Source organism: Hippopotamus amphibius, chromosome 9 (genome assembly GCF_030028045.1).
Source record: "Hippopotamus amphibius kiboko isolate mHipAmp2 chromosome 9, mHipAmp2.hap2, whole genome shotgun sequence".
In the NCBI taxonomy this organism is placed as follows: Eukaryota; Metazoa; Chordata; class Mammalia; order Artiodactyla; family Hippopotamidae; genus Hippopotamus; species Hippopotamus amphibius.
This window is the reverse complement of record NC_080194.1, coordinates 67,292,034-67,311,249: the sequence shown is the minus strand read 5'-3', so window position 1 is coordinate 67,311,249 and position 19,216 is coordinate 67,292,034. Positions and strand designations below refer to the sequence as shown.

At 36.4% G+C, this 19,216-nt stretch overlaps 1 protein-coding gene and 1 non-coding gene across 11 annotated transcripts in view; one reads left to right on the top strand and one right to left on the bottom strand.

Annotated features, from left to right (window-relative positions):
• Nucleotides 1-19,216, bottom strand: part of PRCP (prolylcarboxypeptidase) — a 72,232-nt gene that overhangs the window by 11,418 nt on the left and 41,598 nt on the right. For all 10 annotated transcript variants that reach the window (XR_009055514.1, XR_009055513.1, XM_057749251.1 and 7 more), the window contains 3 exons: nucleotides 16,472-16,653; nucleotides 16,081-16,238; nucleotides 15,208-15,380 (listed from right to left, as the gene is read on the bottom strand). Coding sequence is in view for 8 of the 10 variants with exons in the window: in XM_057749251.1 (XP_057605234.1) it covers nucleotides 15,208-15,380; nucleotides 16,081-16,238; nucleotides 16,472-16,653 (513 nt within the window). In the remaining 2 variants the exon portion in view is untranslated. The remainder of the gene's footprint in view (nucleotides 1-15,207; nucleotides 15,381-16,080; nucleotides 16,239-16,471; nucleotides 16,654-19,216) is intronic.
• Nucleotides 5,418-5,490, top strand: TRNAG-GCC (transfer RNA glycine (anticodon GCC)). The gene has a single exon. It is a non-coding gene; the product is annotated as a tRNA-Gly (tRNA).

Genomic DNA, 19,216 nt, shown 5'->3' with positions numbered 1-19,216 from the left:
TTTTTATGAAAATGTAAAATTTTATGAAATTTCTTCTGGAAAAACTACACCGGGCTCCTATTTCTGTAGCGTTATAAGAAGCATATTAGTTAGCTCCCCAGTTCCAAATACTCCTAACACTCAACTATAATCAGTACTAAAAATCACAGGTAATACTTGGGGTAATACTTGGGGAGTGAAGGCAGGACTGACTAGTCAGGGACATAGCGAACTTTCAAGGATATAAAATATTTCTTATCTTCATAGGGGTCTAGATTATACAACAAACAGCACACTTACAATTTGTATGTAAATTTTACCTCAAAAAATCATAAACAAATATTGAACTCTAGATAATGATGTTAAAACTGAAGTATACAGTCCATATTTCATTTATTTCTGCTCTAATCTTTATTGCTTTCCTTCTACTGACTTTGTGCTTCACTTGTTCTTTTTCTTGTTCCTTGAGGTAAAAATTTAGGTTATTTGAGATTTTTCTTGTTTCTTGAGGTAGGCATTTATCACTATGAACCTCCCTCCCAGAAGTGCTTTTGCTGCATCCCATACATTTTGGTATGTTCCACTTTCATTTTCATTTGTCTTGAGGTATTATTACTATTATTTTTTTTTTATTTAGTTTTGGCTGCATTGGGTCTTCATTGCTGGGCATGGGCTCTTCTCTAGTTATGGCGAGTGAGGGCTACTCTTGGTTGCTGTGCGTGGGCCTCTCATTGTAGCACCTTCTCTTTGTTGTGGAGCATGGGCTCTACGTGCACAGGCTTCAGTAGTTGTGGCGCATGGGCTCTAGAGCACAGGCTTAGTAGATGTGGCGCATGGGCTTAGTTGCTTCACGGCATATGGGATCTTCACAGACCAGGGATTAAACCCATGTCTCCCGCACTGGCAGGCAGACTCTCAACCACTGTGCCACCAGGGAAGTCCCTCGAGGTATTTTTTTAATTTCTCTTTTAATTTTTTCTCCCATCGGTTGTTCAGTAGCATGTTGCTTAATCTCCACATATCTGTGAATTTTCCATTTTTTTCATCATGTAATTTATTTCTAGATTCATACCATTGTGGTTGGAAATAATGCTTCATATGATTTCAATCCTCTTAAGTTTATTAAGACTTATTTTGTGGCCTAACATTTGATCTATATTAGAAAATGTTCTATGTGCACTTGAGAAGAAATGTATATTCTGTTGCTTTGAGATAGAACGTTCTATAATTATCTAAGTCCATCTAGTCTAATGTGCTGTTTAAGGCTAATGTTTCCTTATTGATTTCTTGCCTGGATGACGTATCTATTGATGTAAGTGGGGTATTAAAGTCCCCTACTGTTCATGTATTGCCATTTCTCCCTTTAAGTCTGTTAATATCTGCTTTACATATTTAGATTCTCCAAGGTTGGGCACGTTCATATTTACAAATGTTATATCTTCTTGTTGACTGGACTCCCTTATCATCATGTAACACACTTCTTTGTGTATTATTATAGTCTTTATTTTAAAGTCTATTTTTCCTAATATAAGTATAGCTACTCCAGCTTTCTTTTGGTTTCCATTTGCATGGAATATCATTTTCCATCCCTTCATTTTCAGTCTGTGTGACTCATTTAAAGTGAGTCTATTGTAGGCAACATATTGATGCATCTTGGTTTTTTATTCATTCAACCACTCTATGTCTTTTGATTAGAGAATTTAGTCCATTTACATTTATTTATTTATTTATTTATTTTATTTTTTAAATTTTATTGGCTGTGTTGGGTCTTTTTTGCTGTGCGTGGGCTTTCTCTTAGTTGCAGTGAGTGGAGGCTACTCTTTGTTGTGGTGCGCAGGCTCCTCATTGCCGTGGCTTCTCTTGTTGCGGCTCCGTGGCATGTGGGATCTTCCTGGAGCAGGGATCGAACCCGTGTCCCCTGCACTGGCAGGTGGATTCTTAACCACTGCACCACCTAGGAAGCCCCTAGTCCATCTACATTTAAAGTAATATATATCGGCTTATTGCCATTTTGTTCATTGTTTTTTGGTTATTTATGTAATTCCTCTAGCTCCTTTCTTTTTCTCTTGCTCTCTTCCTTTGTGGCTTGATGACTTTCTTTAACAGTATGCTTATATTCCTTTCTCTTTATCTTTTATTTTGTGGTTACCATGAGGCTTACATGTAACAATTCATACGTCTATTTTAAGTTGATAACAACTTAAGTTTGATCCTATTGAAAAGGGGATCAACATTATTATCCCCCTCAACGTTATTACCCCCCCATTTTATGATTTTGAAGTCACATTCCACATCTTTTTATCTTGTGTATCCTTAACAAATTATTGTAAATCATAGTTATTTTTACTACCTTTGACTTTTTTAGCCTTCATACTAGCTTTGTAAGTAATTAATCCACTACGTTTACTATATATTTGCCTTTCCAGTGAGATTTATTCTTTCATAGGAGTTCCTGTTACAATTAGTAACAAGTGCCTTTTCTTTTCAGTTTAAAGAAGTCCCTTTTAACATTTCTTATAAGGCTGGTTTAGTGGTGATGAACTTCTTTAGCTTTTCCTTGTCTGGTAAACTCTCTCTCTCCTTCACATCAGAATGATAATTTTGCCAGGTAGAGTATCCTTGGTTGAAAAGATTTTTTTCTTTCAGCACTTTGAATACACCATGCCATTTCTTTCTGGCCTGCAAAGTTTCTGCTAAAAAATCTGCTCATATTCTTCTGGGAGTTCCCTTGCATGTAACAAATTGCTTTCTCTTGATGTTTTTAATATTTTCTCCCTGTCTGTAACTTTTAACATTTTAATTATAATGTGTTTTGATATGGGTCTGTTTGGATTCCTCTTATTTGGAATTCTCTGGGATTCCTGGATCTGGAAGATTAGGGAAGCTTTCACCTATTATTTCTTCAAATAAGATTTCTGCCCCTTTCTTCCTCTCTTCTCCTTCTGGAAACACAGAAGGAGAATGTTAGACAATTTGATGTAAATGTTAGTCTATAAGTCCCTGATACTATTTTCACTTTTTTTCATTCTTTTTTCCTTCTGCTATTCTGATTGGGTAAGTCCCACTCCCCTGTCTTTGAGTTGACTGATCCTCTCTTCTTTTTTATTAAATCTGCTGTTGAAACCCTCCAGTGTAATTTTTTTCAGTTATTGTATTCTTTAGCTTTGTGACTTCTATTTGGTACTTTTTAATGTTTTCCATCTCTTTGTTGCAGTTCTGTGTTTATCCATTCTTCTCCCCAGTTCAGTGAGCATCTTTATGACCATTACTTTGAACTCTTTATCAGGTAAATTAACATCTCGCTCATTAAGATTCTTTTCTGAGGTTTTATCGTGTTCTTTCATTTGGAACATATTCCTCTCTTTCTTCATTTTGTTTGACTCTCTGTGTTAGTTTCTATATAGTACAAAGAACCACCTCTCCCAGTCTTGAAGGAGTGGCCTCATGTTGGAGATGAATGCTGCTGTTCAACCCTGCCTTAGCTCTTGGTTGTCTTTCAAACCTTTGTGCTTATCCAAGCAGTCTATTATATTTTTAATAACTCCAAGTAATTGAGGACATGCCAAAACCTGTCAGCATCCCAAAAGGGAAGATCTTAGCTCTTTGATGCAGGATCACTAGAAGCCAGACGCTCAAGCATCAGCTTTTAAAAGTATGCAAATATATATAGTCCTGTGGGACTACAAGCATGAGCCCTGTTGGCCAGCAGAGTCAGGTGATCTGGAAGTGTCCACTGGGCAGTCACAAAAAACAGAGCTCCAGATGAGTGTATAAGCTCTTTTCTAGGTGATACCAGCAAGCTGAAGCAAGGAAGAGGGAAAGCACCAAGATGGCATCCACAGCCTACATTCCTTAAGAGCAGCTTTGCAGGCCACTAAATGTGTGTTAAACCTGAAGCCTGCCCCTCAGGCAGAAGCTCCAAACAAGCAAAGAAGTCTCCTTCACAAAAAGACTGTGGGGTGTACCTCAGCCTGCTGTCTGTGCAGTGCCCTGAGGGTGGTAGCCTGCCAAGAACCATATCTCCAATAGTACAGTCCCAGGGGACCCAGGAATGCAAGCTCCACCCCCGCAGCCACCAGAGCCAGGTGATCAAGGGGTGTCCCCTGGATAGCAGCCACAAAAACTGGGGCACCAGATGCAAAAATCAGGACACCAGACACATGCAAAGCTCCTATCCAGGAAACACTGGCAGTCTGGAACACAGCAATAGAAAAAAAAAAAATTTATAAAACTAAGACCTGGATCTTTGAAAAGATAAACAAAATTAGCAAATCTTTAGCCAGAGTGACCAAGAAAAAAAGAGAGAAAACTCAAATAAGTAAAGTCAGAAATGAAAGAGGAGATACTACAATTAATATCACAGAAATACAAAGGCTCATAACAGAGTACTATGAACAATTATATGTCATCAAATTCAACAACCTAGAAGAAATAGATAAATTCCTAGAAACATGCAACCTATCAAGACTGAATCATGGGGGACTTCCCTGTCAGTCCAGGGGTTAAGACTCCATGCTTCCACTGCAGGGGATGGAGGTTCAATCCCTGGTCAGGGAACTAAGATCTCACATGCCATGCAGCGTGGCCAAAAAAAAAAAAAGACTGAATCATGATGAAACATAAAATCTGAACAGGCTGAATACTAGGTAAGGAAACTGAATCAGTATCCAAAAACCTTCCAAAAAACAAAAGTCTAGTATCAGATGGCTTCACTGGTGAATTTTACCAACATTCAAGGAAGAATTAATATCAACCCTTCCTAAACTCTTTCAAAAAAACAGAAAAGGAGGGAACACTTCCAAGTTCATTTTACAAGGCCAGAATTACCCTGATACCAAAACTAAATAAAAATGCCACAAGAAAAGGAAATTACAGGCCAATATCCCTGATGACCAATAGACGCAAAAACCCTCAACAAAATACTAGCAAACTGAATTGAATGGTACATTAAAAGGATCATACACCATGATCAAGTAGGATTTATCCAGGGATATAAGGATAAACATCCACAAATCAGTCAATGTAAACCACCATATTAACAAAATAAAGGATAAAAATCATATCCTCTTAATAGATGCAAAAGATGTATTTGACAAAATTCAACATCCATTTATGATTAAAAAAACTCTCAACAAAGTGGATATAGAGGAGACATACTTCAACATAATGAAGACTGTATATGACAAGCCCACAGCAAACTCAACAGTGAAAAGCTGAAAGCTTTTCCTCTAAGATTAGGAACAAGACAAGGATGTCCACTCTCACCACTTTTATTCAACATACTATTGGAAGTCCTTGTCAGAGCAATTCAGTAAGAAAAAGAAATAAAAGGCATCTAAATCTGAAAAGGATAAGTAAAACTGCCTCTATTTGCAGGTGACATGATATTATAAACAGAAAACCATAAAGGGCTCCATCAAAAAACTCTTAGAGGGAATTCCCTGGTGGTCCAGTGGTTAGGACTCCACACTGCCACTGCAGGAGGCACAGGTTCAATCCCTGGTCAGGGAACTAAGATTCCACAAGCCGGGTGGCATGACCAAAAAAAAAAAGAAAAAACTGTTAGAAAAATTAATGAATTTATTAAGCGAGTAAAATTACAAGATACAAAATCAACATATAAAAATCTGCTGCGTTTCTATATACTAATAATGAACTATCAGAAAGAGAAATTAAGAAAACAATCCCATTTACAATTACATCAAAAAGAGTAAAATACCTGGGAGGAGGTATTTTAGATGTGAAAGACCTGTATACTAAAAAATACAAGAGATTAATGAAAAAATTGAAGAAGGCACAAATAAATGAAAATATATTTCATGCTCATGGACTGGAAGAATTAATGCTGTTAAAATATCCATACACAAAGCAATATACAGATTTAATGCTATCCCTATCAAAATTCCAATGACATTTTTCACACAAAAAAAAAAATTCTAAAATTTGTGTGGAACCATAAAAGACCCCAAATGGCCAAAGCAATCTTGAGAAAGAACAATGATAGAGGCATCACACTCTCTGATTTCAAACTATATTACAAAGCTATATTAATTAAAACAATACGGATTGGCATAAAAACAGACACACAGATCAATGAAACAGAACAGAGAGACCAGAAATAAATCAATGCATATATGGTCAATTAACTTATGACAAAGAAGTCAAGAATACACAATGGGGAAAAGATAGTCTCCTTGAAATAAATGGTGTTGGGAACACTGGATAGCCACATGAAAAACAATGAAACTGGATAACTATCTTATGCCAGACACAAAAATTAACTCAAAGTGAATGACTTGAATGTAAGACTTGAAACCATAAAACTCACAAAAGAAAACATAGGTGGTGAGCTCCTTGGCATAGGTCTTGGCAATGATTTTTTTTTAATCTGACACCAAAAACAAAAGCAACAAAAGCAAAAATAAACAAGTGGGATTACATCAAACCAAAAGGCTCCTGCATAGCAAAGGAAACCATCAACAAATGAAAAGGCAACCTACTAAATGGGAGAAAATATCTGCAAATCTAATAAGGGGCTAACATCTGAAATACGTAAAGAACTCATACAACTCAACAGAAAAAAAAAATCCAATTAAAAAATGTGCAGAAGATCTGAATAGAACACTTTTCCAAAGAAAACATACAGATGGCCAACAGGTATATGAAAAGATGCTCTACATCATTAATCAAAAGGAAAATGCAAATCAAGAGTACAATGAGATACGACCTCACATCTATTAGAATGGCTATTATCAAAAAGACAAGAAATAACAAGTGTTGGCAAGGATGTGGAGAAAAGGGAACACTTGTGCACTACTGGCAGGAATGTAAATTGGTCCAGCCACTATGGAAAACAGTATGGAGGTTCCTCAAAAACTTAAAAATGGAAATGCCATATAATCCATCAATTCCCCTTCTGGGTATTACCCAAAGAAAACAAAAACACCAATCCAAAAAGATATATTCATCTCCATGCTCACTGAAGCATTATTTACAATGGCCAAGATATGGAAACAACCTGTGTTCATCAATGGGTGAATGAATAAAGGAGATATGGTACATGTATACAATGGAATATTATTAAGCCATAAAAAAAGAATGAATCTTGCCATTTGTGACACCATGGATAGACTTGAAGGGCATTAGGCTAAGTGAAATCAGTCAGACAAAGACAAATTCTATATGATCTCTCTTATATGTAGAATTTTAAAAAAATAATAATTTTTTTTAATTTAAAAAATCATCCTAATAGATAAAGAGAACAGACTGGTGGTTGCCAGAGGTGGGGGTGGGGGGCTGTGGGGAGAAATAGATGAACTGGTTTTTTCATTTGTTTGTTTAGTTTTAACAAACTAAATTTTAAAAACTAAAATAATGTCACAGTATTTAGGAAGAAGTGTACTGATGTCTGCAACTTACTCTGAAATGCATTTAAAAAATAAGATAGAATGAAGGATAGACAAAGGGATGGATAGGTAAACATATGTGATAAGCAAATATAATATAGCAAAAATAATATAGCAAAATGTTATTTATAGAATTTAGGTGGTAGGTTTATAGGTATTCACTGTCCAGTTATTTAAACTTTTCTGTGTTTGAAATTTTTCACAATAAAATGTTGGGGAAAAAAATCACAGGCAACAGAATCATAGGTGAAATACCAACAACAGCAACAACAGCAATAGCTACTGATTATTGATGGCTGGGTTTACAACCATTATATCACATCATTTAATCCTCAAACAATTTCATCGGATATATTCTTGTCTACTAGTTCACATGAAAAAACTGATTCTTAGGTTAAATCACTCTATCAAGGTCATCTAGTCAGTAAACAGTAGAACCTAGACTCTTGCAATCCTAGGCCTCTCTGGTTGTGAAATATACGTCTTATCCATTATGCTACACAGCTTAGGACTTACCGCTTTGTAAAACTGCAAATACCCCCAATGGCAAAGAAAATACATTAAGCTTGTGTCCTCTATTAACATCTTGACATGAATTCAGTAATCTGATCCCTTCTCATTTCATACGGAAAAGATACATACAACAAGGCAAGTTCTGACAAAAAAGAGACAAGTCCAGAGAAGGAGCCAGGGAAGAAAGAGCCCAGTTACCCCACTTCAGAGAGAGATTCTGGGCAGCAGGAGCAACAGGGCCTGGCCTGGGGACATGCTCCCAGTTGGGAAAGGCGAGCACTGAGAAAAGAGATGAGCAGCCACAAGCAAAGCCAGCCTCTCATCACAGTTCTGCCTAGGATCAGCGTCCAGCCACACCTTCCTGAAAAAAAGGGAAACTCGAAAAGACAGAGGAAATGAATTATAGGGAAATTTTAATACCTCTCCCCAAACGTATTTGGCACAACAATATTTCTATTGTTAAATGATAAATGATACTTTGTGAAAAAAGATTTCATTGTCAAATAATTTTAGGAAATGTTGTAGCAGCAAATGTGAACAATTTTCTTAACTGCAAGATTTCTCAGAGCCTTTAACGTGCTCAACTGTGATGTGACTTTCCAAAAGTGAGATACAGTGTGCATTATTCTCAGTAAGTTTTTGTAAATGCTGAGTGTGAGGAAATCCAAATAACTGGATATACCTTTAAAAGGTAATTGTGACGTAATAAGGATATGGTACACCAGGGTTTAGGGTATACATAAATAAACAGAACTGGACTAAGCCAAAAGCTTCACAAGCCTATCAAGCCTAAAGCAATAAGGAAATGCAAGTTGAAGAAAAAAGGCAAAAGAGTGTTTTACTATTCTGACAACTCTCAATTATTCGTGGTAAGTCAAAAATACCTAATTGCATAGCCCTTTTCTCAGAATATGTTCCTGAGAAATATGCCAATTAGAAATACTCAAGAATATATGGAAATCAAGAACCAATCATAGAATTTATTAAACTATCTAATATCAACAGTTGATCCGCATTCTTTCTTGCATGTGGACATCCCCACTGGACTTAGCTCTTTCAAAATGCAGCACAAAGCTATGGAGTAGACCCATGGAATGCAGAGAACAGCATTATGTTCAAGCAGAGCACGGTAGATGAGGCAGGGTGACAGTGCAAGCTGGGCAGGGGGAGAAAGGGGTGCTGATATGCAGCAACAAGTGGCCTAAAACTCTTAAAGAGAACACTAACAAGTGAGTGTGACTCACATGCTGGCATTAGGTCCCCTCTCAGAGCTAGAACACTGGGCCTCTGTCAGGCAAAGAAAAGGAGTCCCCATGAATAGCCATCTCTGCAAACAGCAGTTACTGTCACTCCCTAAAGACATAAGTATGGCTGGGGACCGGCACCAGCTGACAATACTTGGGTTTTGACAGCCCCACTTACACAGAGAGAACACCCTGGTCAGAAACTTGGCCTCTGCTGATAGAAATTCCATGTCCAGATTAAGGGCAATCCTGGGCCCACTGTCCTCTGTGAGGTCAGAGCACCCATGGAGTACTCTGTCCAATTCTGAGCACCACGCTCTCATAAGGATACCGACCAACATGAGAAAATTCAGAGGGGAGCAATCAGGATTGGGAGTTGAGGAATAGCTGAAAACACTCTACAATTGGTCATGTGAATCATTCTCAATCTTTTATTATTACAAGTAAGGCTACAATAAATATCCTTGGGGCTAAATCAATGTATCTATCTATCTATCTATCTATCTATCTATCTATCTATCATCTATCTATCTACCTATCATTTCTCTACCCTTGTTTTCTTGAGATAAATTCTTAGAGGAATTTTGAAGGAAATAAACATTCTTAAGGCCTTTGCTATATCATGTCAAACTGCCTTATAGAAAGGAAGTACCAATTTATAATTCTATCATTATGCTAAAGAGAAGACCTGAAAAAATCACTTGAAATTTGTTTGCAAATATTTGAAATAAGAGAATTTTGTTATTTTAGGTGTTTCTAAATTTCCTCTCTAACTCAAAGATTCTCTGAGTCTAAGCATCATCCTCTGGACAAAAGACACACTCTCTACAACTCTTATGTACAGCTGACCCATGAAAAATACAGGTTTGAACTGAGTGGGTCCATTTATACATGGATTTTTTTCAATAAATAAACAGCCCTCCATATCCACAAGTTTGACATTCATGGATAGAAATTTCCACCTGAGGTTGACAGACTCCACAGATGGGAAACCCATGAATACGGAGGCCCACGGACTGTCCTACACCTTTTTATATAAGGGATTTGACCGTCCATGGATTTTGGTACACACACGGGCTCCTGCAACCAATCTCCTGAGGATACCATGGATACTGAGGGAAGACTGTATTCCATTAAGAATTTTGGTAGCCAAAAGTAAATAAAGTTTTCCCCAAAATACTTCCCCAAAGTACAGTCTTCCCATGCTTATTCAAAGACTAGTAATTCAAAAGGAGATATTCATATACTTTTATTAAAGATCTATAGGATGCACAAAATACTTATGTAAATGTTAAGCTGAACCATATGAAATTGCCATATTTATAAGTCAAACACAAATATTGGCATATTGGGTTCAACCTCATATAATACTTCAGCTTAAGCCTGATAATTTGCAGATATTACCCATCTGATGAGGGCAAGCACTTGGTCTGTTGATATTTACTTATGGACTGTGATCTAATCAGACAAGGAAAGATTCTCCGTCAACCAATTCCATCCAAAATACTTAGCACTGAGGTAGGCCCTGTACTACACCTTCCATTTATTTTGTAGGCACTAGCAAACAGTGTCTTCTAAACAATTTCTACATAAGGCACAGCCTTCCGACTTAGACTATAAATCCACTGATATGGGAGCAGCTGGGGCTGAGTCTACTAGTAAAACTATTGACTATTCCTTGAGGTCAGGTGCTTTCCCTACAGTGACCCAAGAAGAAACATATAATAACTATCCCCATTTCACAGAGAAGGAAATAAACTCAGAGAGGTCTGGCTACAGATACACAAACTTAAAACTGTGACTATAGATTCTGAACCCAAACTTTGGCTACAAAGTCCTGGTATAACAATGTCTCCCTGACAACATATAATAACAATTGTTGATGTATAACTAGCATCAGCTTAGTGCTTACTATACACCAGGTTCTATTAAATCCTCATAACGACCATAATAAGCATTACAAATACTATTATCCCCATTTTGCAGATGAGGAAACTAAAGCACAGAGAGGTTAAGAAACTTCTCCAAACTCATACAGCCAGGAAGCAGCACAACTGGGATTCAGATGCAGACCCACTCTGAAGCTTCCATTTGTAACCACTATACTACACACACTCAACCTAGAAGTTACAGTGTAAAAAACAAATAACACAAACACTATCTAAACATATCTGTGACTTCATGCTTAATTTTTTAAACAAATATTTTTTGTTCTTAGATTATATTTTTCTAAGTTTATCTGTTTTAGGTAAAAACTTAGATAGAAGGGATTTTGCGGCAATATAAAATTATAAAACTTATTATTATACAACAGTAAAAAGGAAACTGTAAAACAGTAGAGTAAAATGAGGTTCAAGAAATAGATAGACTTAACTCACTTTCTACTTCCTAGAACAAATGTGAACATTCAGAACAAACGTAAAAAGGACATAAGAGGTCCATTTTAATAATTCTGTTTCAAAGAGTGTAGAAATTATGGAGATAGTAGAACATTGTAATCTTAGTACCAAACTAATCAGCTCAGTACCCAAATATTTAGGTTCTGCCCTTTGACCCACTACACCAGAGAAAGTAAAGATAATGAATTGTTTAAAAGCTTTAAGTGTCCCTCTACCTATGAGGATAAGCATTTGAATAAGAGAAAGAAAAAAGAAAGCAAAGAAAATGTTTTTAAAGAAGAAGGAAAGAAGATAGGTTAAAAAAAAAAAAAAAAGACCAATCTCTTCTCAGAGAGTATGGTCCATCCACATTAGAGAAAGGATTAAGCAGATACATTCAGCTTTTCTAACAGATTTTCTTTCTCTAAGGCTTCAATACCCCTCTCACACTCACTCAGATAATCACATTAGTTTTGTCATTAAAAGCTCCCTTTTCATAGAATGTACCTAAACCGCTTAAACCACCCAGAGAGGTCGCATACATTATCAAACACCAAGACAAACAGAAGAGATTTTCCATTTTATGTCTTATTATTTCACTGTATCTTTCTGCATGCTCAGGAGGCTAAGCCAAAAGATTTGGTGAGTTATCAGCTGAAAAATGATTCCAAAATAAACAAACTCTACAGTATCCTTTAAAACTGCTGTTTAAGCTGAGACATGAGAACTAGCAGTTTTTATGCTGACAGAGCAGTCAAATGACAGAGGGGTTTTCTATTTCCCTTTTCTCTTCTTCCTTGTGTTCTGTCAGCCAAGTCCATGATTATTTCTGCATGAATGTTGCAGCTTCTGTTAACAGTAAACAAAAGCAAATGGAGTCTCAGCATGCATGGCTCAAAGAGAAATTAGAAAGAATGATACTTGAGTTGACATGGAAAATGGCATTCAGTTGCTGCATATGGATACTTCAGAACCATACAAGGTCCAGGCAAAACTGGAAATCACCTGCTTTTTTTCATAACCCAACTATTACATATTATCTCACCATCCTAAGCCTGAGTCACAGAGTCAGAAAAGGACGGCTGTTTGTCAGCCCTTTAAAAAGGAGGAAGTGTATCAGAGGGAGGAGGAGTCCTGGTTAAATGGAACTATCCAAGTGAAAGAGCAGTCCCCAACTGGGTAGTGTTCCAGGGATTAGGGGGTTGGGAGAACAGAGAGGGGGTCAAGAAAGGAGAAACAGAATGAACAGTGAAAGAAAGTGATCTGAAGCTAAAAGTTTGGGAGGGAGACACGGAATGGAAAAATTCTGAAATCAGATAGGATAATATTAGAGATAGATGGAGGCAATGGAAGTTTCTCAAATAAGAGGCAAAGAGAGATTACTTTTGGTGGGGTGCAGGCAGGAAACAATTATAAATATTTCATAAGCAATCAAGAATTCCTTAGTATGTCAAAAGAAAGGATAAAGCTGGTTAAAAAAAAAAATTAACTGAAGGACATGACAAGAACAAGTCCTAGATAAAAGAAATAAAAGATGGTTGTGAGGCAAAGACACAAAGTTATCTTGCCTTAAAAATAAACTTTTAAAATATATATATATGTACACAAAAGATAAAAGAACGATTGTGCTAAATCAAAAGCAGATGACAAAATATTTGAGATGTACTCCACTAATTCTGAGTGATTATTTAGGAGAGAGAAAGGATAGAATATATATTTACATTTAAGACTCAACAGCAAAATATCGCAAAGGAACATTAAAGAAGTAGAGATCATAAACAAATGAACATTAAAAAGCTGTATTCCCCTGGCATTTTTTTCTAAGTCAGGTCACCAAACTACAGGCCCAGGTCAAAGCCAGCCCACTGCCTGTTTTATAAATAAAGTATTGTTGGAACATAGTCTTCCTCATTCATTTATATATTTTCTATGGTTACTCTCTGCCAGAGCTACAGAGCTGAGTAGCTATGACAGAAACTATATGGCTCACAAAGCCTAAAATACTTACTATCCAGTCCTTTACGGATAAAGTTTGCCAACTCCTATTCTAAATAATGAGGGAATTCCCCATATGTTTTTATCATCTGACAACTCAGTTGTTCTCCAAGTGGGCATAAAGATGCAAACGTAATTCTCACTTTGTACACAGAGTTCAGAATTAATTCTGACAGTTGTCACACTGTGGCCAGCAATCTACCCAAATCTTCAGTCAAGTCTTCTAGTGCAGTGCAATGTGGGAGAAGGTCATAGGCTCTGAACAATAGCAGACTCGCGTCCAAATCCCACTTCCATTACCTCTCAGCTGAGCTTAAATTTCCTCTCCATAGAACTGGAATTATAACTCTTTTCCCACAGTATTTTTGCAGGGATTAAATGAGATAGTGCACATGAAAGTGCTTTGTAAATAATAAAATAATATAGAAAATAAGACATTATTAGCACATAGACATTTATGGAGACTAACCGGTTCAGATTTAGTTTTTCTCATTATTTTGATCTAAGTTTTCTTACCATGAGAGAGATCTGCTCTTTAAAATAACTTTGTATTGTCAAAATTCAATTTAATTCAGTATACATTTACCTCTGACTTGCTATGTGCAAGATACTCACTGGTCATTCTACTTTTTAGATGAAGAAAAATATCCCTAATAGCAAATGATCTTGGTCCATTTGAGTTACAAAGTTTTAAGCAAGGCGTGCATTTAATAATTCAAAGGGACAGTTAAATTAAAAGTGCTTTTGAAACCTGGTTCTTGTATTACCAATTCTATCTACATTCACAGCACTCATTCTAGCTGTAGAGTCTGTTATACTCTCTAAATTTAATAACCATCAAGTTGGCCAGCCTTTGTTTTTAAAACTAAGAGGAATGCTCTTTACAAAGGAAATCTTAAAAGAACATATACAATAAAGAATTCTGGCATGAAAAGAACCTTAAAATTTATTGTGTCATATGTCTTTAAATTTTCCAGAGTGTTTTTACATCTAGTATTTTATTTGATCCTCAGCACAACCCCATTGAGAACATAAGTATCGTTATCCCACTGTGCAGAGGAAGACACGGAGGCCCAAGAAGAGAACAGATCTGCCCAAGATCACACAGCTGGTAAATGGTAGTTCTGGACAAGGATCCAGAGTCAGTGCTCTTTCCACTCCACTTTGCTGTGTGGGGATCATGCCTTTATGATGTATGTAGCACTTAGAATGTGTTAGCAATTGAATGAATCATAGCACTATGATAGCAGCTGCCATTTATTAAGCACTGACCATGTATTATATAGCTCTAGGTATCTCACATATATAAATTGTGTATATGAAGTACATAGCACAGAATTTGGCACATAGTAATTATTCCAGTAACAGCAACTATTGCTCTTATTTCTAAGAGTTAGTTCTTAGTTCTAAGAGTTGTAATTTATACAACTGTGTAATCTATGCATTTTATGTCTATTATTGAAGTGAGGAAACAGATTCACAAGAACTAGGTAACATGTCCAAGTTTGAGCAACCAGAAAGTGACAAAAAAGCCAGGATTCCTGCCTAAGTTTGAGGTTTGACTAACTTCAGAGCCCCTTTGTCACTGGGACTTCTTCTGATGCTGAAAGTCAGAGAATGAACCAAAAAAAAAAAAGGAGAGCGAAAGAGAAGCATGTTATTAAAAGTGACGGAAGGACATCTTCTTGTTACCTTAATAGGCCAAGCAGGCAAAGGCTGTAAAAAGTTGGACTCGTAAGGGTAGTCCACCATTGCCAGATTTACCCAGGTTTCAGAGATCCAATCTTTCAAATGCTGAACATCCTGAGATTTTGTTAACGGAGTGCATAAGTGAAGGGCTTCAGAAAGCCAATGCAAGCCAGTGCCTGAGAAGAGAATCAAATTGTTGGAATCTAAAAAAGCACTGTTCAACAGAAAGGCTTTACAGATGATTTATTCTTCACTTGGTGTTTTAGAAAACTCAGTCTTCTATACAGTTTCTCCAAGAATGCTTTTTCAACACTCAACAAAATACTTTTAGAACAACTAGTTAATCTCATGATAGATAAGTTGCCTATCTTCATGGAGCTTACCAGAATTAGTATTCTGAATCATTCCCTTTTGTAAATAAACAAATGGAATACTATAGAGCAATGAGAATGCATAAATTAAAATTAAAACAAATGGATTTATCAAACAAACAGTGTTGAGCAAAAGACAGCAGAGACAAAAAATATACACTATGCTATTCTGATGACTAAAAAATTCAAAAGCAAGCAAAATTAATCTATGGTTCTAGAATTCAGGATAGTGATCAGCCTGATAAACACAGAGGCAGTATCTGCAAAGGGCTTGAGGGGATGTCTGAAGGGATTTCTTGATCTGCATGCTGATTACACTATATATTCACTTTGCAAAAATTCACCAAGCTGTGTATTTTGATTTGTACTCTTCTGTACATTATACTTAAATACATATGTTATACTTAAATATATAAAAAGTTTACTGAAAAAAGTGGGAAGTGTTAAATTTAACACTTAGAAGGTAAAAAAAACCCATGACTCCATTCTCTTAATTAAAGCTTACCCTTTACTGTGAGTCGATTAATGGCATCCCAGGACCTGCGGATACTCTCTGAACAATTTGGGCCACTGTTCCTAAAATCCGTAGTTACAATCTTCATAAATACACCACAAGGTACCATATTCTCAAACTGCCAGATGGGGGCAGAGGATGCAAGAGCTCTAAATGGTAAGAAGACCAAGGAAGGAAAAAAGAAAAAAACGTAACTCATTGAATTCAAGTTTTAAAATTGAAACTGGTACTGAACAAAAATGGTAAGAAAATTAACAGCTGTTAATAAAATAGAAATTAGAAATCTCAGTACAATAAAACAGAACATATTTCACCCAAAACAAATCACTAACGTTTGCTTTGACAATTATTAAGTGCTCACATCCAACATAAGTGCATTTACCCAACCACCAAATGAGGATACTTCATCCTGAACCAGGCTGCAAGCATGCCACCATAAGAGCCCCCTAGGGCAATGACAGGTTGATTTTTAGCTCCTGGGATTGTTCTTTTCAAGTATTTGATTAACTGTGCAAAATCAGCCAGAGCTTGTTCTGTTGTCAGAAAATTCAAGTGTCTGGAATCCTAAAGAAAAATAACAAAGAACATGGGTATAAATGTGCACATAATAGCAGCTTAGGCATAGCATAGATCCAGAAAAAAGCCAGATAAGCTTTTTTCCAAATAGAATTTCTAGGCAACTGAGTTAAAACACTCAGTCAAAGTAATAGCAATGCTGATTTAAACTCATGAAAAGGTGATTTTAAATTTGTGGGAAGAAGATAATGTATTTTGCATTCAAATGTAATTTCTATTAAATGCTATTTACCAAAGACTTTGTTGAGGTAGTAGAAACAACAGAGACAAACTGTAAGTAACATTTAACAACAAATGTGATAGAGTACAATACTAATCTTAACAGACAACTATCATAACTTTTATTTCAAATCTTGAAACATTTACAATGGCTACCATATAGGAAAAGGTAAACTAAATCCTATGGAAAACTAAAGTAAGAATCATCAGTAAAAATAAAACCCATCCCTCCACATCAGAAAGATTATTACTATGTCTGATATACCAACAACTGGAACAAATTAGCCTGCCTGTAGTACAACTATAAAAGTGGAGTTAAAAAAAAAAGAAAAACAACAACCTATGGAACAACTATTTTCAGACATTGGAAAACAGGCAACACACAACTTTGATCCCTGACATAAGGATACCCAGCAAGTAATTTCCATGATCATCTAGTTCTCTGCTTAGGGAGAATTTCCTCACTGCAATGTAGGGAGGTGGAACTCAAACAGAGTCCTGCTTAGCTGAGAAGGCTAATGAAGTGTCTCCTTTTAAAAAGTGAAGCCTAATTCTTCTCCCTGTGAACTTGGGCGGGACTTAGAGACTTGGCTCTAACATGAATAGAATGTGGCAGAAGTGATATGTGACTTCCAATGTCAGGTCATAAAAAGCACTGCAGTTTCCACCTTTCTTTCTTGGATTGTCAACTTTGAGGGAAGGTAGCTGCCATGTCATGAGGTCACTCGAGTATGCCTTTGGAAAAACCCAAGAGGGGACAAACTGAAGCCTCTTGCTAATAGCCAGCACCAGTTTGTCACTCGTGTGGATCCTCCATAGGAGCAGAAAGGGTCTTCCAGCCTCAGTCAAGCCTTAAGATGACTGAAGAACCAACAGACATTTTAACCTCATGAGATCCCCTAAAACAAAACCACATAGCTGAGCCACTCCTAATTCCTTACCCACAGGAACTGTAAGATAATAAATGTTTACTGTTGTTTTAAGCCAGGAAGGTTTGAGGTAAATTGTTATGTAGCAGTAGATAACTAACACACCTACATACCCATATCAGGCTATCTCATTTGACCTTCATACTTTAGTCTCACCACTCTGACTACTCCCATCACCTGGTATATTTTGGAACCAGAGTTCCATCTTTCCTCTTTCCTATGTATGTCACCTACTCCTTTAATCTTCTCCCTTATCCAAGATGTATGCTTTCTGACTTCTTACCTTCTCTCTCATTGTCTGTCATTATTCTTTACTTCTAGTTTTCATGGCACTATGTATAGTTAAGTGCAGTTTTTTCCCAATTCTCACAATATATTTATAGTATTCCCCTACGCTACTGACAAATTCTGTGAGCACATGAAGGGAAGGAAGCATATCAAAGAGAGCCCTTACTGCTATTTTGCTAGCAAAGTATGAACCACACGGACCTAGCAGAGGAGGTTATGTTTCCATCTACGACAAACTGACTATTTCCCAATGGTTTCAGGACCTGTCAATTCACCTAATAAGATAATTATGCAAAATAATAAGCTCAAGAATAGAGTTTCCAAAAAAAAGAATAGAGTTTCTCATGCAGCCTAACAAATATCAGCAAATTGCTCTGCTTTTCATTTATAACACAAGCACTATTTATTTATTTATAATATGAGATAAAACCTCTGAAAATAAAAATAAAAAGTCCTTTCAAAACAGGAAGCCTAGAAAATGACTAACCTCAAGTGCTTCTAACTCAGATTTCTCCAAAAGCATGGTTTGTGTATAATGGTGGTATGCATGATGATCTTAGGTAGTGTGCAAACATTTTTAATTTAATACTTTAATTTCAATATAATTTAGGGAAAAAATAGTACATAAAGCCCTTACTAAGATAACACTAAGTTTGAAAAGTGAGTTGTTTAAAGAAAAATAGTGAGTGAATAATAATACAGATGGCAAATTCAGATAGCCAGAATCACAAGGGTAGTACATGAGTGACTCAGCTGAGGAAAAGGTGTCCTGGCTTATTAAGTGTAGATTTGTGGCTGAAGCCAAAGCTCCTTGTGAGAACAGAAAGGCCAAAAGGGAAGCCAAGTGGCCAGTTGGCCTCACTGAATCATAGCAATGATTTGCTCTTATTTTATTGAAAAACACCTCACTAAGCAAACATTTGCACACTCATTACATTTTTTCCAGTGGTAGACCCAATAATTTAAGTGTATAATTTATAAAGTGGATTATTTACTGACATTTTTTAAGCAATGAAATTTCCCTCCAGTCTCTTCAACCATAAATTAAGATTTACATGGCAAAGGCTAGCCTCATCACACTGAGTTAAAGACTGATCAACATTATAAATAGTAAT